Consider the following 23,577-nt stretch of genomic DNA (forward strand, 5'->3'; position numbering starts at 1 on the left):
CACCAGTGACATACTGCACCATGCCTTCCTTGTTGCTAGTGGTCACAAATTTGCATGCAAACTGCTGCAGCGCAGCCTGGTTAAGTGGTCCTTTGTTATCAAGAATAGACCTGAAGCTACACTAAAGAAACTGTTAAGTTAAAGTTAAGATTTGTGAGCCTGCTCACAGTCTGCTGTATAAATAAAGACTTTGGGTGCTTAAATGTTGATGACTTTACTCTGCAGCCTCAAAAGCCCTTGTGTTAAGAGTCGCTACACTCAGTGCACTGCGGTCAAGACACTTTGAGCAAACAGGAGATGAAGTCATGTTTAGAAATGCAGCTACAATTAGATCCACGTATTTCTGTGTAGATATTCTCATTTATGTCAATAATTTACGCTGAAAGTAATTGTGCTTGATTTCTTTTTTTTTGCAGTAAAATGACAAACAGCAGTTTTAAATACATGTTTGACACTTAGAAAAGTGAACTGCCCTTGTTATAAAGGTGCAAATCTCACAGAAATCTGTATATATCAGTGAAAAAGTTTTCTCACAGCACACACACACACAGATCTTTGACTCACCAAACTGATACTGGCCTTCTATGTCTTATATGGCTTAAAAAATGAATCAAGCTTTCACAAAGTCTGAATCGTGTTGGCAAAATCAGCAACACATGGAAACTTTAAAAGGTCACTGATTTGGGCAGCTGCTGTCCAGCTGGAGGCATCCTACAAAAGTCTGGGCTCGATCGGACCAAGGGCACCCCAACCGCTGACTGTCCTGAGGGCCTTGGGTGGCCTGGAGGAGACCCCGTGTACAACAGTGGTGCTGGGAAAGCAGAATGGTCCCTGGGGCCCCTGGAGAAAGGCTTAGAGTAACCAGGCGAGGCGGCTCTGTGTGTGTCTGAACAACTGACGGCGTTACACTGAAAGGGAGTGAGTCTGTCAGCAAAATTGGGCGGTGGAGGGGGGATGATAGAGTCCTCAACCCAGCTGTCCTCTCCTTCATACTCTGGCTCCTGAGGCAAACTGGGGAGAATGCAAAGTGAGGGAGGAAGAGGAGAGGGGGAGGGAGGGATGAAGACAGGAGGTGGTGGCAAAGGGTAGAGAGTAGGGTCGTAGTCTCTGTCGATGGTATTTGGAGGCTCGCAGGGGACTTCCTCAGGCGTGGAGCTCAGAAGCCTCTCCAGGTAGCGTTCGTCTTCGTCAGCATCAGACAGGTTGTCATACTGTGAGGTGTTTGAGGGTCGTCGATCTCCTGTGGACACTGGGACATAGAGAGAGACGGGGAACTTGGTTGGCTTCGGTGGTGGAATCCTGGAGGAGGAGGTGAAGGCACGGGGAGGGGAAGGCTTAAAGGGCGGAGGATTTTTCCGTGTTAGGTCCAGAGATGTTGGTGGTTTCAGACATGGTTTTGGAGATGGCTTCATTTTAGGGATCTGTGGTGAGGCTGAGCGGGGGGATGGAGAGCTGTGCTGGGTCTCTTGGACACTTTGGTCTTCCTGCTCAGGGTAAAACAAAGGAGGAGGCGGCAAATCTGGAAGGTCAATGATCTCCTCTGTCTGCATGGCAAATGCATCCATATCAGGAGGCTCATAGGGGGGAGGCCACTCCATGGGCTTCTCCTCAGTGTCTGGCTCCTCAGGCTGGCTTTCCTGTTTCTCCTCTTCTTCAGTCTGGCTTGCCTGTGGAGCCGACTCCTTCACATCTCTGTTCAAACTAATGTCAACACAGAGTTTATCTGCCTTTGGAGGTAATGGAGGAGCTCTACAGGGCCTCAGTGGGGATGGCGTTTGTTGTGTTTGGAGTACAACTGGTTCAGGTGAAGGCTGAGGAGGTTCTGTAGAGTTGTGGGGCTCAAGAGGAGGGGAATCTTGAAGTAAGGCAGTGCTGTCTGATGGCTCAGTCTCTGTGTTTGGTTGGCTGTGGGGCTGCAGATTGTTTTTTCTCTCTGGAGGAGAGTCGGGTGTTATGGGCCGAAGGAGAACTGGTCTCTCTTGACCCAGAGGTTTCTTTGGCAGCTCCTCTGACTTGGCTTTAAACAGATTAGAGAAGAGGGAATACATCAGTAAAGGAGAAAAAAATATTTTGTTTATTTTCTTTGAGGTAAACTTTTAAATTAACAGTGAATAAGGTTTTATACTAAACAGACAGAAATGTTAAAATAAAGGGTAGAACTGCACCTGGGGGAGGCTGGTCCAGCTTTTTACTCCGTAGCTCAGACATGGAGGCCTGCAACTGTTCAATCACCACATCATCAGGAAGGAAGAAGGAAACAGCCAGCTGCTCTTGGAGAAACTCCCGCAGGTCCTCTAACTGAAGCTTCTGCAAGCGCTCTAATTGGACAACAAACCAGACACAAAACAGAGGCAGGTTAGCTTGCAGATTTGTTAATGCAAACCTTCTGACTCCATGTCTTATAGATTTATATCAATAAAGAAGCAGCTCATCCAAAAAGAGCTTCTTTGCACAATCTCAGCAGTGTTCTAGCAAAGCTCAAGCAAGCATCCAATAGAAATACAGCTTTTGATTCTTCTCCACAGCAACCGGCCACTCGCATTATGTAAGCCATCCAGTTAAGGGGAAGCCAAGCGAGAGACAGCGTGCGATGTAATCCACACAGTTACACTTACTGGTAAAGCACCAGCAGCCTCAGCTGTATCTGGGTATCAAGCTGGCTTGACTCATTTCAGCAGAGAAAGGCACAGCAGACAATGTTAATCAGTGTCATACTCACTTTTGTGTAACTTGAAGGTTGTGTAAGCCATGGCATTTAGCATCTTCTCCCCCTCCAATATGTAGATGTCCCACAAACGCAGGGTGAGGGTGAAAGGGGTCTGTTATGCAAGAGGAAAATCATTAAAAAATCATAAAACTACATGTGATGTTGTTCCAATGTATAAAGCAATGGTATGCACCAGGAAATGCTGATTAATGGCCTAGTTACTTTTGGGACCAGATGTAAACAAGGAAGATCTGGAAAAGGATCTTTTCTTGCAGAAACACTCACTCTTTCAATGAAGCACTGCAGAAACCATTTGGTGGAGTAAATCCCAGTTGTCATCTGCTCTTTGTCCTGTGGGGCAAAAATGAATAAAACGTCGTCTATTTGAGAGTCTTTCCTCATATCTCACACCATAAATTTCATGCTGAAATTATTTCTGACTCTTGAAATTGCAGCAACATTCAGAACATGTGGTTTTTGGCAACATAAATCAATAAAAGAGTGATAAATGACCAGAATGCACCTTATTATCATCTTTGCAATCAATCATCTCCACCATGTCTCTGTAGTGGACAAAAAAAGGGTGGTGTGTGGATGAATTTTAACCTACCAGGTGCTTCTTCAGCTTTGGCAGCATTTTGGAGAGGATACGTTCATGGTGGGCTTGGAAACGCTGCAACTTGGGAAATCCTGGGATGAAGAACCCTAGCACAACAAACAGATATAATCAGTAAACCACAAATTTAGTGTGGTACATGCAGAGATACAGTGTTTAGAAATGAAGGGTGTTTCTCCTCTTAAAAAAATGATAAATGGCTTGGAGAAAACATAAAATGTTCTGTGATAAAATTACATTTCGAATAAGGGTGAGCACATTTAAGTGTCTTTTTTTTTCTAAAATAGTTTTTCTGAAATCCAGTTTTTCTTACTAAACCGGGAGTGACAGAAAATGCTAATTCCCTTCTATACAAAAATTCATATCAAATTTACAACATAGGTCAAAATAATTTCAGTTTAATATTTTTTCAAAACTGTTTAGCCCTAATCTTATATAAAAGAAAGAGTATGGCTGTGAACAGCTATTTCAAATTCAGTCTTAGTCGTTCATTTGTTGTACTAGCATTCTGGTTGATTTTTAACCTTATTTTGTTGTTTTTAAATGTGCTTTATATATAAATTTGGATTGGATTTATTATTTTAGTTGTGTCTTGCTCAACAAAATCTCAAATACATTTCTTTCCGGTGAAAAAAATCCTTCAGTTTTCTTCGTTCTTATTCAAGGAATTTAATACTTTTAACCTATTTAATCATCCAAATTATTAATTTAAAACAAATGGCTGCAGACAGTACATCTCTGATTGCCTCTCTTGCAGACCATTCATCTGAGACACCATCTCTGTCACGGAAATACACGCTAAAACTGCCAAAATAAAACTGGATTAAACTTGCATTAAGGGTTAGGGTACGGGTTAAGATACCAAAGCTATATGTTGAAAACCTGACCAGCAAAACCTGATTAAAAAATGTTAGATGAAGCAAAGTAAACAGGCTACTTTCAAGAAAAAAACTTGTCCTCAATGAAAACATTCTTGCTCCATTAGCTGCACTATGTAGCTACAGGAGCTACATTGTCTGATGCAGCTACATAGCTAGCATAGCTATGTAGCCATTGTATCTACATAGCTAACATAGCTCTTGCTATCTCACATCGCTAAAGCTAACTAAGCTACATTGGCTTGCGGAGCAACGTCACTTATGTTGCTAGCATAGCTATGTTAGCTTTAGTTAAAGCTAATGAAGCTTAAGTGAGCCACTGTTCTTGTAACTACTTCTAAAATGGGTCCAAACATAATTTAATCCTGGATCAGATCTTTGATGATTTTCTCTGTTATATTTATAAAGTGTTGCTGTACCAGTAAATTACAGCACTTCTGTCCTGAAAGAGACGGCGCCTCAGATAAACAGGTTGTCAGAGTGGCTGTCAGAAATGAACAGTGTGCAGCCAGACTGTTTTGGAGTAGGGGGAAACATTCACAGTTATGCACTACTAATTTTTTCACTGATTTAAAATACACTGATGAAAATACTGACAAACCTTATGTGCACAGTGAAGAAATATCATGGATTTTGAATGTCCAGCAGTCTAGCAATAACAATATAGTCTCATGAAAACTAATCTCAATTTATATCAAAGTTTTTAACCATCAAAGATTTTTTATTTTTAGCTTTTCAAAGTCTCATATTCCTCATGGAAAGGAAGCTAGTTCACTCTCATTTTTTAGCCATTTAAAGTGGATGAAATTAACACTGGTTGTGAGCAATATTACATGTTGTACATCATTTCAATTAGATCAATATTGTGTCAAAATTATAAGAAAATGTGAGAAGAAAGTTTTGAAACTAAAAAAAAAACCTGCCTAGAAGAAAATCAATTTTCTCTACATATCTGAATATTTGTAAACTTTAGATAAGAACAGTCATTTAATTTGATAGGTCTGAACAATAATAAGCTCTGCTTCTTAAATAATCTGTCTACTTTTAGTTTTTCCATGTCTCACCATGCATGGCATGCTTGCTGTTGGTGAGCAGCTGAGACAGAGCCCAGAAGGCTTCTTCTTCATTCAAGAACATGAGCAAGATGGCAGCGATCTGACTCATCCCCTGGCAGTAGCTCACCTCCTGGGGGACCACATGAGAAGAGACAGGTTCAATCAAACTGAATGGGCAAATGTGAAGAAATATTCATTATTTAATAGAGCACAAGCACAAGAAGGATGGGAAATGAAGTGAGGACAGCACCTGAATGTCTGATGTAGTCTGAAGGCAGACTGTGCAGCAGAACCACACACATCCAGACTTACTGTACATGCAGCTACATGATTATAAACACTAACCAAAAGATGTTCAAATATTTACATCGGTTTAAAATTCATTCTCAGGCATGTCTTCAACTTGTCCAGCTGCCATTCTGACTCTGCTATGATTTACACTAAACACATCGACCTTGGCAAGCACAGATACACAAAACCGGACACACACTTGGTATTTGTCCATATTAAGGCAGATTTATTGCACAGCTTCCAAAGGATACTCATAAGTATCCTTTAAAGGAAATACAGTAAACATTATTAGGGCCACACTGGGGTTAAACTACACATTCTCCACATTCTTCTCTGCCATCACATAGGCAAAAGGACAAACACCCCCTCCTCTCCGTCTCTATCTCCTAGTCTCTCCTACTGACCCACTTTCTCCTGAGCTGTGTGTGAGGAGAGGGGAAAAGGGAAAAGGGAACACAGCACATGCCCATTTCCTCTGGCTCTAACACCTCTAACACGCAGGAAGAGTCTGTAGAGCTTAATCAGAAAAACAGACTTGGACTGAGTTTGCGTGTAGGGAGATGTAATGTGCTGTACATGAGACTATCTTTGGATGCTAACATTTTTATCCCTACCAGACAGCAGCAGACTGTGCCTTTACAAGAATTAATAATGACAGATTTACAGTATATACATGTACATGAGGGGGTTCAGAATTCATACCATGCATTCACTGTATTCTAAAACATATTTGTAGGCAGAGAGCTTCTAAACTGTTGCCAAAGCCAGATACCAACTACAAGAAACACATAAGGCAGATATATTAAGATGCAAGTAATCATCCAAAAATAAACATTTGACAATTAAAAGTAAGGATGAACCCATCTAGCTTGGACTGTGATGTAAAATATGACACTGTATGTCAGGGGTCATGAACCTTATTTGTACAAAAGCCAGATTGAGTCTTATCAGATGCTTTAAGGGACAGATTTTCAAAAAAACTTACATAAAATAAATATTTTGGTCCAAATAACATTATTGTATTATTATTTGCATTTTTTTCAAAATAAGTAATTTTTGAGCATTAAAACTGAGATTAGTCACAACTGCATATGAGCAATCAAAATACTTTAACTACATATTTCTGGGACTATCATGTTGTCCATCACTAGCACCTGACTGGGGAAAAACACATGGAAGAACCAGATCTATTGTTTTGATTCTCAGGCAGGTAAATGGCACTATCCAAGAAGGAAAACAGCAGATTTAAACAGGACTGGGCTGATATATTTGTGTTCATCAAGCATCATATGCACTAATAACGGCTGACAGGTGGATTTCTGTAAAAAAAACAGATCAAACTCCTAATAAAACTGTTGCAATCTTGATTGTTTACGGGCTGATTTAATGGGGGGAGGGGGGTGATTTGGCCTCTGGGCTGCCAGTAGATGATCACTGGTGTATGTAAATCAACAAAAGTATGTTAGATTTTTACTGAGGAAATTGTAAACAAAACAATAACCTCTGACAGTGTCTGCCTTTATATAGGTTCCACATCAATAAACAAGAGGTAGAGAACACATACCAATATTTTTAGCAGAGAAGAGTATGAAGCAGCTTAATTACAACCATCCTTATTTTAATGCATGCACATTAATTTCTTTTTTTGTTTTGCTTTCAGTGTATTACATACTTATTTGAATATGTGTGCCTGTGAGTCTGCACACTGGGAGAAAGAAACTCATCACAGTGAGATGATCTAGGGTCAAGCATCAAATGTAGGGGAATTTCTCCATAAATTTCTGCCCCTCATGGTGGGAGAAAAAATCGATACAGCATAGTATTGGAACATTTTGTCTGGCGATATGTCGTATTGTCTTATCTACCAAGTATAGTTTTTTTTCAAATTAACTGCTAATGGAAAAATATGTTTGTCCAGTGAGATCGGCAGAGGTGACGGGTCATACAGAAGGAAAAAGTTAAAACAAACATGGCAGCACCAGGGGAAGGAAATTAGGACTGCAAGCAGGGCACGAATGAGACGGACATGACACATGAGGTTCGCAAGAAGTGCGACATGAAAATAAAATACTGCAGAAAATAGACAAACATGAGGGCAAGACTGATACTAAATGAGCTACACAGTTAAAAAAATGGTATAGATCACAATATATCAAAATAGTCACATATAAGGAAACTATGCTGAGTTTAAACTGCTGGTGCAGCTCTCTCTCCTTCTCTCTGGCCTCTTCTATCATGGCTTTGTGTGCTGAGAGAAAAACCAACATTATACCTGATGTACATGTACAAGTGCATGGCTGCCTCATGCACTTGTATTCAGGTGAAACCAACTGAACCACACTCAAAAAGCTTATAATACATGGACTGATAATCCTATATCATCAAGGCATTATAGAAATACATGTATTGCCAATAAATCCCTGTGCAGATATTCAGTTAGAGAAGTAAATATATGCCATGGAGATCTGTAAAAAAAAAAAGTCCTTTTACCTTCTGCCTCAAAATGCCTAAATTTATCACACAGGTAAAGATCAACAACAATCAGCAGCTTTATGTTCATAATGTTTTCCCAGAGGCTGGTGTTGACATATCTATTAAAAAGCAGTCTAAAAAAACCTGTATTTAGGCTAATTATTTATTTGTCCAACACAGTTTATGCAGCACACATTCATGAACTAACACAAACATACTGGGCTTCAAATGAATTAATTTTCTCCTTTACCCCTTACTGTTCCTGTCAAATTCACCTAAAACACCTAAGAATAGAATTTAAAAACACATACTTCTTGAAGGTTTTACTAGGGGGATAGCAGGACAAATCCAAAGTAAAGTCAGGTTGAAAAATTGAATCATTTGCACCTGTGAAAGTGGGACAACCTCATTTGGCACATGCACTGATGTTCTGTTTACACTGTGAAATATGCAGCAGCACATTCAGAGAACCTTACTCACAAATTAAAAATATCACAGATAGGTTAGGAGTCCTTCCCTGACTTTCAGCTGTTGCTCCACTAACATGCTGCTTTTTTTTTTTTTTTAACTCCCCCGTATTATGTAATGCATACTTTGGTAACACAGACTTACCGTGTTGTACACAGAGTAGGCTGCTAAGACGTGAAACAGGGCCTGCTGCCTGGAGAGGGAACAGAGAAACCAGTAGTTAAAACAAGGATGGGGTTCCTTAGCAACAATCAAGCAAGCTAGGACAGTTGTTGGGCTGTGAGTAATGATTTCTTGATGATCTCATTCGAAAATTACCTTCATCAATCTTCACCAATTAAATCAAAACAGCTGCAAATATTTCCAGAGAGGCTGAAAACTCTCCACATGATCCTGTTATTCTCAGCGCAAACCTTTAGCTGTGTGTCATGGATAGTGTGTCCCTCTTCTCAGGAGTCCTCCAGCTAACTTTGAAGTATAAACAAAGGGAGTGTGGAAAGGAGCTTCTGTGATCTATTAGTGCTTGAGTGACACTGAGTGTGCAGCTTCTCTGACCACAGGGTTGTGTGCCACATGGCTGATTACATCTGGAGTTTCAACAGTTTCAGTCAGTGAGCACAAAGCAGCTATTGTATGTGTGTGTGTTGGTGGAACAGGGCCATTAACAAACATGTGGACCAGAGAGGATGTCTCCCCTACAGGCATCCATAGTAAATATGTGTCTTATACACAGTGACAGAGGCAGGAAAGGAGCTTTAAATAGCTGTCAGAGTGTTGGTGTGAGTGAGACAGCTGCTGACTTGCAGGGAAGGAGTGGGCAGCAAGCAGGATGGAGCGGTGTTTTTGTGTGTTTGGAGTCAAAGGGGAAGTACGTTACAAAGAGCACGAGGAGAGCACACAGCGTTCATCTGACAAGTACAAACCTGTGGCTATCACACTGTCAAACTCACAGTTGTAGTGAAACTAATTGGAAACATATAATTTGTCTTTTTATACACAAGTTTCATACTGATAAGTTGGCTCTGAGTCACTACTGGCAGTTCTTTTTGAACATGTGCACTGATGGTGGTGCACATTGCTGTATGAATGCCATTTCCTGTGGGGCTTCATGCACTGACAGGAAGGCTAATAAAGCACAGAGGAGGAAACCACAGCTTTAGTCTTTGTGTGTGTGTCTGAGAGAGACAGAGAGAGGTTGCCTCAAGGTTTCAGCTTGAGGTCACACCCTATGGACACTAAGTAGGGCAAGAAAAAAAAAATCAACATAAGAGACATTCATGTGGCACACACAGAGTGCCAGACTTTTTTTGTTTTTATAGAAAACTACCAAATCTGTGTACAGGCTAAAGGTCAGAGGAGCTATCATTAATGTTAGCAGGTCAATGCTACAATGAATATTGTCTGTTACATTAAAAGTTAAGTTTTTTTATGTGACAGCATTTGGATACAGCGCTCCAAACTAGGACTGTTAAATGATTCTGATTTTTAATAGCTATTAATTTTTGAATCTCTATAAATAATGGTGATTAGTCTCCCTAATTTGAAATATTTGCATTTAATACTGCTTGTTTAATTTAGATTTTTTGTACTGTCATAAAGTAAGGGTATTAACTTCTTGTTTGGATATAGATCAGCTTCTTTAAAAAAAAAAAAAAAAAAAGGAACCTCAAGTAAATCGAAGACCATGACATGAGCATTACCATGGAAAAAGGAACTTGTTATGAATTGAGGAGATATAAGGAACAGTTAAGATGTAAATGTTCGATAAAACAAGGATCAGATGACTGTTGACTGGTCCAACGAGCTGTCTGTGAGGTTTTTAAAGTGAGGAGCGGTGGCTGCTTTTTTACATCACTGGCTGGCTGCGAGGAGATAATGTAGCAGCATAACCAAAGAATGGACCAATTATGGACCCTTCTTAATCAGATTTAATTCATAAACTGCAAAATCCTCAATAAAGAAATCCCTAACACAGCATCCAGCTTGTCCAGAATCTAAAAAGCCAGTTTCTTTCCACTTGTCAAGAACTCACTTGACTCCAAAGCGGTCCCTGAACATGATGTTGTTCCTAAAGGTCCTGTTGACGTCCAAGTCAATCTGTTTGATCTCAGTGGAGAAGCTACGAGCCTGCTGCTTCATTTTCTGTAGGACATAAAAAATTCATCAGTAAGAACTGACCCATTACGGATCACCATTTCAAAGGAGCTGTCATTCAATCTTAAGATTCATACCTCATATTTTCCTTCATTTTCATTTTTGACTTTCTCCACATCCAAAAGCAGAGCCCAGGCCTGGCCTCTCAGTTGTAGAGGGATGCCTTTATACACACGCTTCACCAACTGAAACCCATGTAAACAAACAAGCTCAAAGACACTAATAGACCATCTTCATTACATCAACTTAGACAGGCAGAGGGCCATGTACAGTTGCTGCTTTAGGGTATATAAGGAACGATGGGGACTCATTGCATGCACTTAAGTACTTGATTGATCTGTCTAGACCAGACGAGAGCGAGGAAAAAAATGGAGTAAGTTGTGGTAAAAAGGGGAATGGAAAACAGATAATAAAAGAATGGAAGTAATACATAACATAAACTGGGCTAAATGGAGACAGAGCAGAGAGAAAGGACATTTTACACACCTTTTCACTGTTCTTGTACTTGTCCCAGTTCTTTACCATCTTTAGCCATTTTTCTGCTCGCTCCACCTCCTGATGTTTTTGCTGCGGAGGATAAATAATAATACAGTTACATGCACTTTCACTGCCTGTGCCTAAGGGGATTAAAACAGTTGCATTTATGGTTATTGTTTGGACCTGCTAAGCAGGTTAGAAGTTGATACCTTTTCTTCAAGCACACTGGGTGTTGGCAGCTCTTTCTCACTGGGGCAGAAGTGAAGACAGCAGTGTGAGAAAAAGGAACATTGATGTAATTGTTTATTTTTAGCACTGAAATAAGATACAGTCATTACGTGGGATGGTGGGAGAGAGAACAAGAGAAAGAAGGGGAATAGATACAAATTCAGGTGTTTTCCTAAGCCACTACAGAAAAGAGGTCAGCGCTTTGGGTCGGATAACTTACTGCAGGAAGCCGAAGCGGTCAGTGACCTTATAGATGCTGTAGTCAGCATCCTCCCATGGATCAATGTTGACACCCTCCTGCCTGCCCTGAAACACCAACATACCAAAACAACTGTATTACAGACAGCACAGAAAATTACAGCAATGACTTATGGGATATAAACAATCTAGAGACAGAAAGAGTAGAGTACATTCATCTTTAGACGCTAATTTTATATATTCAGCAAACAAATATAAAATCCCGATTCAATTCTCCTCTCTTTCACATTAATCACTTTCTTCCCAATTCCTACTGGGTTCCCTCAAAGTTTTAAAACCTCATTTCTAAGTTAAAGAACAGTGCTGACAGTCATCTACACATTATTTTTTTAACTTGTAGTTAACCATTTCCCTACCTGTTGGTAAAGTCACCACACTGCAGGCACTGCACAGGCCTTTCTATGAGAGGAAGACTTTAAACTTACACCTCAACTGTCCTTTACTTTGAAGAACTCTGACTGACTGTCTTAAATGTGGCAGTGGTTGAATCTGCCCACAAACAATGCTCAAACTCAGTGGTTCCTGGCCTTTTTTCCTTAGAGCTCCCCCACTTATATCAAAGAAAAGCTAAACCCCTCTAAGACCCACAAGAAAAAAAATGCTAAATTGCTTTCAAATCAGAATCGGAATCTCTTTATTGTCCCACGAAGGGGAATTAGTGTTGCAGCAGGAGCAAACAAAGACAAGGTACACAAGGACAACATCAGCAGTGAGAATAAGATCCTGTTAAAAGCCTAAAAGTCAGGGCGTAGGTGGCAGAATGGATAAGGCGCGCGACCCACATACACGGGCGGCCCAGGTACGAATCCGGCCTGAGGCCCCCCACCGCACGTCTCCCCCTGCTCTCCTCCCTGCCCCCTACCCTATCCATCATCTTCTACTCTATCAAATAAAGGCACAAAATGCCCAAAATAAACCTTAAAAAAAAAAAAAAGCCTAAAAGTCAGACATAACAAAAAACAATAAAACATAAGAAACGCCATACACATACACAAAATCACTAACATAAGTTCAGTCCAGAGCTCATACCAAAAATGGAAAATTACTACCAAGTAATGCAAAAGTGCAATGTGGGGATGTGCAAATGAGCAATAACAGTACAAGAAGAACAAGAGCAACCTAAGGACTGACTGTCATTAAGTAAGTAGATTTCACTGGGGATAAACAAGACCCATCGTCTTTAACCTCTATTTTTACATTTTCATTGACAAACCCCAAAGAAAACAGGTCCATCCTTTTTAGTAAAAAGGCTATGTGTAAAGTTTATAACAAGTGCTTTACCACATGAGCTTACTATGAGCTAATCAAACAACCTCAGAGCGGACCCCACCCGCTCCACTCCCCAAGAACTTGCAGATCCCAGATTGGGGCCCAATGCACTGAACCAAGGAACTGGTCAAATTTCAAGATACAAACTACAAATTGATGTCTTCATTTTTTTAATCATAACACATTTTTGGTGAGGGATTTGTATTGCTGTGCACAAGCTTACCTTGTCATATTTAGATATGATTTCAGCCCGTTCCTCTGCTATCAAAGTGTCTATGTCCTTCTTCATGTCAAAATCTGTAAATGAGCAGATAATAAAACTGTTTAGGATAGGCCTTGCCTTTTTTTTCTGCCAGTTGTGAATGTACAGTTTGCTTTTAATGTGGAGAAGGTATTGAGACATGTTAAATAATTTGTTCTTGACCTATATCTAAACACTTAATAGATCTTTAACAAGAGGGATTCTGCCAGAATACTTTCAAGCTAAGCTGATGTCAGGTCAATAAGTTCATTAATGAAAACAACCAAAGATCTGTTGAAGTTCCCCTGTACTTCTCAATACTGAACACACGGTCATATGATTACTCCTTGCTCCGGGTAGAGCAAACTTGCTTGAGAAATGTTCACTATGCTGTCTACGATAACACGTGGAATCTGCAGGGCACAGAAAAACAGTCCTTTGATGTGAAAACACATTACTTTAAAACATTTGGATCAAGGAGCATGCTATAGCTCCACCACACACAATCAAAAGAACTTCATATTACAAACTTAAGCACTACATATTTACTGAAATCCAGGATCATGTAAAGGCTCCAGGGTGTGAACTCACAAGCCACAAAGTCAAAGCAACTTCCTGCCAGAGCACTTAAGCATACAGCTGACATGATGGGTGGTGCCATATGACTATAGCCTGGGTTTAAAAATAAGTGTAAGGTTGTGATTAGTGCTATATGATCTGTAACCATTATTTTTGGAAATGTAGTAGACAATTAAGACCTTTATGCTATGTATGTATGAAGAATGGCATTTAAGGGGATCATGTCATGGGTCAAATATTAAATCACCAAACGAAAAGAAAGATATAAAAAATTATTTAAAATCTATTTGGAGCATATAAAAACAAAACACACTAGAAGTTTTTGTTCTTATGTCAGATCCAGTTATGGAGGATACACACCTGGTAGTCACCTGGGGTGTTTTGAGTTCACATGCTCGTGGACTTTGGCTTCTAATTTCTGGTTACTCTCACAATTGAAATACACACAGAGCAGGCTAATTGTGACCTCTTTAATTCCTTAAAGGGTGAAAGTGAGAATGACTTGTTGCTTTGCAAGCTAAGTTAGCCCTGTCATTGACTGGTGACCAACAGGATATACTGCACCTCCTGCTGGGATCTGCTCTGCCTCCCTGAAACCCTCCAAAGATAAACAGAATATATAATGAACCAAAAAAATGAATAACTGAATTAATTTGTCTGACCAGAGGTGCTCAGCAAAGACTTCTATTTGTATCAGAACAGTGATCAGAGAGTTAACCTCTGAGGCTCTCACAATATCAAATACTTCTTCCATTTCTGCCCTGAATTTAAGAAAATGATGCACATGGACAGTTAAGTATAAAAAAGCTTGCAGACTCAAATAGTTAGTGATGATCAAGCATAAAAAATGATGCGTCCATGCTGATAAAGTCTCATTTCTGTGTGTACATCATGTAAATTCACTTGTGCAAAACACTGCTGCTAACTTAAAAAAGTCAAAACACAACAACGTAACCGACTGGCTTAAGCTCAAGTGGCAATCTCTAATGTTGAGAATGAGGCCACAGTGGAAGTGCAATTTTTATAGTAGAAATGAGTATGTTAAGAAAGTGGTTCAAAAACTCAGTGTCTTTATGGGCACACACCGTACAGGGGGTTGCGTTTTTATAAAACTTCTCCATTTTGTTACTGTTATTGTTGTACACCAGCACATCGTCTCTGGAGGCCTTAACTCACCTCGGCTCAACTTCTTTGCCCATTTCTCAGATGTCTTAACTTGAGACAGCATTTCTAACATGGTGATTACTACAGTCTGGCTTCAAAAGACAGCTTCAGTAACCAGTGACTCCCATTACTCAGACTTCCTAAGTCTAAGCTTTACCTCCTGAGGGCAGACTAAGTGAGATTGCTGAAAACTTAAATCCCATGCTCCTGTATATCACACCCTGCTTTTTTCTCACTATGACCCCTTGCCTACCAACTTTTGCCCCCCAGAGCCTGCCTCGTCTTTTTGGGCTGATGCATTCTGGCAGGCCTGACTGCTGACTGCAGTTATCAGGGCTCAACAATAGCCAGAGAGAGGGAGAGAGAGAGAGGGAGCAGCTTCACCACTCATTCATCAGATCAGCATGTCAAAATGACGTTTGTTTATAAAGAATGCAGCAGCTATGCCAGGCATTCTCAGTACATTATAGGGCAAAAAATAAATGTGCAAAACCAGTCACACCCTTTAAAAATACTGAAGGCATTGATCATGTTTGAGAACCATTTCTACAAATCCAGTGTTTATTTTTAGTCACGCTAAAGTAGGACAAAGACTGAAACCACAAAAACAAGGACTGAAACCTCAAATGTTATCAAGGTACCAAATAAATATGAAAGTTAAAGCCTTTGAACACAAAAACATCCAGTAGGTGTTTTTTTCTTTTTTTTTTAAATATGATTCATTTTTTATACAGAGTTAAAGTGGTTATAATAAAATGACATGAAACCGTAACTTCAAAATGACAAAAAACACTCAGTGAACCTTTTTTTAAGTCAAACACTCCAATGAAAGTCTTGCTGTGAAGCTGTTACAAAAAATGCAATGCAGAAGGGAATACTTTCACTGATGATTGACAACATGTGCAGCCAGCTGAGGTCTCAGGGGGTATGCATGTCTTGCATGCTCTGCAGCAGGTGTGTTGGCACCTGCCACCACATACAAAGACCCTTTAACTTTTCCCTCGCACACTGTCAGCTCAGACATGTCTAGTCCAAAGCCATACCCCAGCATATTGCCAGAACAGTGGTAACAACTACAGACATGATGTGATGGGTGGTTGGCATATTAGTCCAGATGTAGGACTTGCTTGGGGTCTTCTGGTATTCATGCGGCTTCCTTTTCAACAGGTTAACCCTGCGCCATATAAAACCAGTCTCCCAGACCCCCACATCAGGCCCTTTCCATCAAAACAACTGCTGAGTCTCTCGCCTAACAGGTGGTGAGTGAAACCAGACCACTGAACAAATGGTCTCTGCTGTTCATTGTTTTCCTTTGTACATTTTCTCTTTTTATCGTCTATCTCAGCCCAAGCTATTTTAAGTTTTTTGAGATGGCAGCATATTCTTATGAACAGCTGAGCTGAGTAGGCAGTCTCTGTGTTGGTTTTGACATTGCTGAGACCTTGCCAATATCGTATTATCAGGGGGGAAAAGACGGACTGAACCTTAAACAGGGGCTGAATTCAAATATCTGAGGTTGTTTAGCTAAGTGACAAACATGGACAAATTCAATTTCATTTTTTTTTGTATGATTTTGTCATCTTTTGGTAGGGAAATTGCTGAATCTTTAGGCTGTTTTTGTTTTATTTTTATCTTACCTATTGAAATCTAGTGAACAGTATGCAGTAATTGGTTTCAAACTAGTACAAGTGTTTATAAATACATGTACTGTCAAAAAGAAAAAGAACTGTCAATTCTCCTGAGGCAAGACATGACATAAAAAGAAGAAAAGCATTTAACTAATCAATGCTTTGATGACAATATTTAGTTTTATATCAATGCAATGTGTAGTTAGACAAAATATCAATATCAACAAATGAGCAGAGAAGAACAAACCAGCAAACAACAACAATAATGTAACAGTTTAGTTCAAGTTTATGTGCATGGAGATCACACTAAACACTGTCTATGATCCTGCAACAGCTGCATAAAATAGAATAAACATCACAACCCCATCCATCCATTCGCAGGGGATTGTACTGTTTATTTTCTGCAAGGTCTTCTCAAAACAGTTCATGTGAGCCTCCCATGAAAACTGTACTAAAGGGCTGAATGGAGAAGTGAAGTGAAACATTCAGCTGTTTGCATTCACACATGCAGCTTACCCCAAAAACTTCACAAGTTTTTCAGGAATTTTGTGCAAGTGTGGAAGTGTGAAAGCAGCACTGGCACTGACTAATCAGCAGCTGTACCAGGTTTAAAAAATATATTTTCACAAGATAACTATAATTGTGTTTCTTGATGGTCTTGTTAGGCAGAGGTTTAAAAGACATGAATAAGCAATATATATTTCTATGGTGATGCTAGAGGGAACAGTTATGAAATAATCTTTTTTTTTTTCTTGGTCTTAATTCTGATTGAACAGATGTAGATTCTTGCCAGACACACCCCTACATGACTAGCAAGAGTCAGCAAAACACGATGTATAACTTAACTGTTTTCAAGGCTCTCTACCCCTCCAGTTAGCATCATGCTCCAGGACTGAACAAAGCTGTTTTTCAATCAAACTGCTTGTGGAGGAGTGTGAGCCGTTTTAAATCACTGTCTGCGAGGCGAACCGGTGCGTAACGTCTGTTAAGCTTCATCTTTAGGTCCTTGCTGCTTATTTCCTGTGTTGAGTCTCCAGTCTGCTGATAGTATTGTGTTGGCTTCAGGAAGAAAAGGAAACCGGTGACTGCCACTCCTTCAACAACAGGTTCAATGAAAACCGAATGTGACAACAAAATGAGTTGTCCTTGACAGAGAAAAATCCCTTTTTCTGACCCAGCCTTAAATTATCCAGAATAAGCCCTTTAAGACAGCAAATGAGCCTGAGTAACACCACAAGATGGTCACTTCTCAGTGGTGGTATTCTGCTTGTGAATCACCAACATAACTCAGACCCTCCTTTAAGACATTACATACTGCTGTAGGTCAAATTAAATTGACTTTGACCAGCCCTTCTGGTTCAACTGGAGACTGGGGGTGTTTGGTTTTGGTGGGATAAGGGTGTCAAACAGATGGAGGCTGGAGGAAAAAAGTGAGTCAGCAGCAGACTTAAAGGGCCCTACGTGATTTAAGTGTAGATGGTGTATGGCAAAGGAGGTGAGAAAGAGGTAGGTGGGCTATGACAGTGAGTAGAATGTGGGTTGGACATTCAAACACTGAATTTATAGTGCCACACCTACTGTAAAGCTTCATTTTAATAACCTGATTGCTTACAGGATATAAGGCCTGAGTGAGATCAGTTCCTGTTATGACATAGAGGTCTAAGTCTAGCTCTGGTATATAAGCACTCGGAGTACTTTTGTCACCACGAAAATCTTGCAGAGCATTCTCACTTGTATAAACACGAAACATTGGCTTTAAAAAGAGATGCAGTCATCAAAAATGACCCACAAGCTCTTAGAGTTTTCATTAAAACATTTCAGATCATCACATATTCATTAGGTAGAATGACTAAATGTAACCTGCAGGCTCAGACGTACTTGTTGACTTCTTACTTGTTTTTATAGGCATGGTAAAGCACATGTCCTCCAGTAATTTTGTAATTTCCCCTATCTATTTCTACTTTCTTTGACCCATAACAATCTCCTTTAGGGTAGGAACGTGGAAACTGTGAGGCAGCATCCAACACTATACGCACAGTTGAGGTTGATCAAAAGGTGTGAATTTGCCGTCTGTGTGTGGACAGTCTTGGCCTCACTATGTAAACGGCCCACCTAGTTGATGACCTGAAGCTTTATCGATATGTGTTTAGATTAGTGATTAGACTTTCATAGCTCATTTTTGTGGCTGGCACCAAAAGCTCTCTCTCCAAACTACTGATAGCGTGACAAAGAAGGAGACAACAGATGTGTATTTCTCTTTACCACTGAATGATTAGTCAGTGCTGCGTGCTCAGCCGAGGGATGGTCTGGCTCAGACAAGCTTGGGGCCATCCACTCATTCAGCCTTGTTAACCACATAGAGTAGGCAGACTTTCAGTTACTACGTATGTGAATTATGAACTATGAAGATTACCTTCTACCTGGGGTCTGTAACTTCCACCCATGTACTAAAAAGCAAAGTGGATAAATACCTCATGTATTTCAACTTCTTTAATGTTTTCTTCTGTATTAAAATCTAATTGTCCCTCTTTCAACTAAGATTTTGACTATTCTTCCAGTTGACTTATGACATCTTAACATTAAAGATTTCATCAAGCACAATGTTTGCAAATCTAATTTACAGCAGTAATCTGCAGAAACTTTCTCTAATGCACTCTATGTTATCATCTCTGTCATTACATCAGTGTAAAATGCTGCAGGCTCATGGTGATTGTGGGGAACAAGCATATCATTCCAGTGCAGAAAGGAAGACGGCTAACAAGAGACCACATGGCTGTAATTTCCACATGAAGTCTTAGACCCAGATGGCTTCAGAGCTCCACTTTTTAATTGATGTCAGACACACAGTGAGAGTAAGCATTTGCCCAAAGAGGCAGAAAATAGCACACAGTAGTGCTGGGCATTTAATCAAGTTTCAATTTCAATTACAATTTAGGCTTCCAGCAATCATGAAAAGAAGATAATCAAGATTAAATGATCACTGTGCCACTTGCTGTGTAACTTACGCTCCGTTAGTCCATAGCTTTTGCCATGTTTGGTCAACTCTCAGAGCTTGTTGCAGAGTTTTGTTAACCAGAATTCTCCATGGCTGACGCATCTTAAATGGATGACATAAAATTTTTAAGGCTGTCTGTCATTTTGAGGGACTGGAATAATGATGACTACCCTGCATGCCAGCAAACTCTCACAGAAAGATTGCAGAGATCTTTTCTATTCTGCACACAAAGCCCATCAAGGAGAGTATTAAATATATCAAAAAAGGATTCCTCTTATAGCTTGTCGGCTCTGTCACAGAGTTCATCATCGTACATTAGTGAAAGCATGTCAGTCTCTGTGCTGACTGTGCGCAGGGAGGCTGCTAAAGGTGTCTGAGGGTGTCACAGAGAGATACAGCTGCTGCTGTCTACAAGCTTCAAACTTTGTGCAGAGTTTTAAGCGGTGAGTGTGTTACACAAACTATAGTAACAGTCTCACAAATGGTGGACTTAACTTTGGATTGACTAAATTGTTTGCTTTTATGAATTATTTTGCATTAATCTGTGTGTGGGCACGCCAAAGAATGAGATTACAGCAACTTTCCAGTGATCAGAGGCCTAAATGATGCTTAGTTAGCCTAAATAAAGTCAGTTTTATTACTTTTTCATCACTATTATTATCACAGGAGTTAAACAGATTGCAGGCTGTCAGCTGACAGATGTTTACAGACTGAGCTGAATTTCTTGTTTCGATATCATATTTCAATAAATTGAATGCAGGTTTGGAGGTCTAGACATAAGATTAGAGAGGACTAACGCTGAGCAGGTGGGGATGTTGGACACACATTGCTAATAATGTAATGACCAGATAGCCTGAATGCAGAGCAGGCAACAACACACGGGGCTCCAGAGTGCAAGCTTATAACAATTCTTGAATCAGCTTTGGTCTTCATACTAGGGCTGTATTAATTTAACCAAAGAAAATCTTGGTCGATTGAAATTACACCCACACCGACCCATCGATTGGTCGTGCAGGTAAAAAAAGTAAAATTCTACAAATCAGCTTAATCTGTAACAGGCTCTTCATTGCACCCTCTAGTAGTCTGGATGACCATTTTGATGATTTTTATACTAATTTTGTTGTACAAAAATAACAGCTGACTCAGAGGTGATCAGCTTGCACCTACCTTTAATCATTTAATTTCCATGATCACAGCATGAATGCATGTGATGCAGCTGTTAGAACTCTGATTCTCAGTATCAAAATAATGATGATTTTGATCTTTTTGTCATAATCAAGCGGCCCTGGCACCCAGTGAAAGAGAGGCAATGTTCGTCACTGTAAAAAGGTGTCAGATCATCAAGTTGTGCTGTGTCGCTACAGTGGAGTCTGGGTTTACTGAGGCAGCAAGTAAGTGTTGATTTCAGGTTAATTTTAACCTTGCAAAGCAGATGGATCCGCCTGTTTCCTTGTTTCTTACGGGCAAATCCATCTTCCAAAGGTCCCGTCTGAACCGTTTGGGCCCAGTTAGGAAGTGACAGGACCAATCAGTGACGAGGGGCAGTACATTCGGGCACGGCAGAGTCGTGACGTAAGCAAGCAGCAACAGGAAGCACCTCTACGCCGTTACACACACCTCTAACGGCGACAACGTCACATGTTTTGTTGCTCTGATTGGCCCGTAAAGATGTGACAGACAGAACGTTCATCCAATCACCCTCCGAGTTTTCTTCAAAGGCTCTGCCCTTTCCCAAACGCTGTCTATCAGTGGTTTTCTAGATGGATGTGTGAAACAAATCTATCTGGTGTGTCAGGTTAGGTTAATTTGTCATGTCGTGTTGATAAATTAAAGTTTAGTCCCAAGAGAAGAATAGCTATTCAAAAGAAGTAAACTATCCATTTTCTATATATTTGATTATGGAAAATCCTGCCCTAAAATGTGAATTTACACAAATAACACAGCTTCAATTCCAGGTGACAGAACCCTTTACATACCTTACACAGTCATTAGTGGGCCTGTACTATATACAGTATACATGTATATTTTCTTGTGTTGCACTTGGTTTGGATTGGTTGTACAGTAAAATTGCGATTTACCATCAGTGGTAGAGTTGCTCCTGTTAAGTTACCATCCTTGATGTTCAACCAACTAAAAGATCCTTTGTTCAATCCTTCTCTAACAATACTGACCTGTTTCAAACAAAGTCATATTATAAATAGGAATCCCAGAGAGTCTTACAATATCACATACTTATCCCACAGGAAATCAAAACAGGCTGGTGACATGTTCAACAGACGTCCCTTTCTTTAAACCACAGTAAAGAGTCTTGATTTAAGTTCAGTGAAACAATAAGCCTGCTAAGAAACGAGAACTATAGGCTCAAGGCTCTGGTGTGAGCCACTAAATTTGATCTTGTTTGTAATCTTTAAGCATGTTATCCCTAGTGACCACTCACAGCAATGATGTGAGTTAAAATAAAACCCAGACACTGCAATTCCATCACTATCCAGACAATAACAAGGATGAAAATGTCAAAGCCCCATGCTGCCCAACATGTGTTTTGCAGGTGTGATGGTGAGTGGACAATGGCCAATTGTCTAGTCTTACTCGGGCAGTTCCTTTAGGGACTTTTACATAATTGCTACTGACTCATACTCAACAACCTATAGCAAACCGTGTGATGACATGTTATACCCTTGACTGAGATCAAGTGACCACAGAGGCAACTTGCATGAAGGATTCAACTCAAGAACAAGGAAGCTTATACTACATTAAACCCATGGGGAAATCTGCTGGGAAGCCTTATGGGCAATCCATAAAGTCCCCATGGCAAATAGTCCTTGTCATCATACCGTCTGACCCTCTCTTTTCTGCCTACCTCTGAGTCTTTTGTTCATGTGTATTGCTTGTGCACAAAAAAAGGAACACAGACTGTGTGACCCAGGGGTGGAAACTCCAGAGCAAAGGGAATCTGGAAAAGCACAAGGCTCAGAATAACTTGTTGCACCCAAGGGGCTTGTCTGTCATGCTCTGTATGTCACTCGGCCTCATCATTTTTCAAACGCTTAACAATCAGACCTCATATTCACCAACAATGCCCACTATCCCAGCCTACTTAACCTTTCCCTATCTTTACAGAGGAAAAAACAAGCTGGATTCTGAGGAAGGGGCACTCCAGCCCCTCACCCTGCATCTGATGAAGCCTGAGAACCTTCTTTGGTCCTTAACCTCCCTCCCTTGTCACCTGGGAGGAGGAGAGGGGTCTAAATATAACAATGACCACACAAAGTTTTAGTGTCTAAGCAAAGGGACAGCCAGCAAGGCCTTGTTTCCCAGAGTGGCGGCACTTTCTCAAATGGGGTGGTATGAGGAGGACAGGAATGTCAAGGGAAAAGAATTCATAAACACAAACCCACAGGACCCTGCTGAGAAAGCCACATTCTCAGAAAGTGATGCTCTTCCTTGCAAGGATAAAGCCAAACACCAGCAGAGGGTCAGACAAAACTGACTTTAAACACATAAGTATTATTACAAGATAATGATTCTAGCCCCACTGCTATAGAAAAGCTTTGGTAAATCAATCATACATGTGACGTTTAACAATCAATAAGGCATAGTTACCAAAGCACAAGAGAAACAGTGTTTAGGGAAGTTACGCAACCTCCCGCTGACTGTCAGGTTATTTTTAACTCCATTTTTTATCCAAATACTCTTGTAATCTCCACAAGTATCTCTGCGACTTCAATACTTCTACATGCAGAAGCCAAAGTTATCAATAAGCTCATGAAAACATGAGATGAAATCAATAACAGTCATACCCTGCATTACACCACAGCAAATCGCTGGTCTTTAGAATAACAAACTGAGTGAGTAAATTATAAAGGTCAAAACATAAGAGGGCATGTTGCACAATGAGTGACACAGATCCAGGACCAAAGTCAGCTGGACTTGAGTCAAAAGCTATGAAGAAGGGATATTGAGTTTAATGAAGCACACTCAAATGATGATTTGGTTCTCATAGTTTTCATGTTAAAATGATGATTACAACTACAGAAACAGAGGATTATGGTACATAGAAGTAGAGCAGCCTTCCACTGGAAGGAAACTAATCTCAC

At 40.2% G+C, this 23,577-nt stretch overlaps 1 protein-coding gene across 1 annotated transcript in view; it reads right to left on the reverse strand.

Annotated features, from left to right (window-relative positions):
* Nucleotides 1-416: 416 nt before the first annotated feature.
* Nucleotides 417-23,577, reverse strand: part of si:dkeyp-19e1.3 (USP6 N-terminal-like protein) — a 28,528-nt gene continuing 5,367 nt past the window's right edge. Inside the window, exons 2-14 of the mRNA XM_041795118.1 lie at nt 13,097-13,170; nt 11,567-11,652; nt 11,328-11,367; nt 11,128-11,208; nt 10,719-10,826; nt 10,520-10,629; nt 8,632-8,680; nt 5,266-5,386; nt 3,318-3,412; nt 2,993-3,058; nt 2,720-2,819; nt 2,166-2,318; nt 417-2,017 (exon numbers count right to left, since the gene is read on the reverse strand). Coding sequence (XP_041651052.1) covers nt 666-2,017; nt 2,166-2,318; nt 2,720-2,819; nt 2,993-3,058; nt 3,318-3,412; nt 5,266-5,386; nt 8,632-8,680; nt 10,520-10,629; nt 10,719-10,826; nt 11,128-11,208; nt 11,328-11,367; nt 11,567-11,652; nt 13,097-13,162 — 2,427 coding nt within the window. The 5' untranslated portion in view covers nt 13,163-13,170 and the 3' untranslated portion in view covers nt 417-665. The remainder of the gene's footprint in view (nt 2,018-2,165; nt 2,319-2,719; nt 2,820-2,992; nt 3,059-3,317; nt 3,413-5,265; nt 5,387-8,631; nt 8,681-10,519; nt 10,630-10,718; nt 10,827-11,127; nt 11,209-11,327; nt 11,368-11,566; nt 11,653-13,096; nt 13,171-23,577) is intronic.

This window comes from Cheilinus undulatus, linkage group 9 (assembly GCF_018320785.1).
Source record: "Cheilinus undulatus linkage group 9, ASM1832078v1, whole genome shotgun sequence".
Taxonomy (NCBI): Eukaryota; Metazoa; Chordata; class Actinopteri; order Labriformes; family Labridae; genus Cheilinus; species Cheilinus undulatus.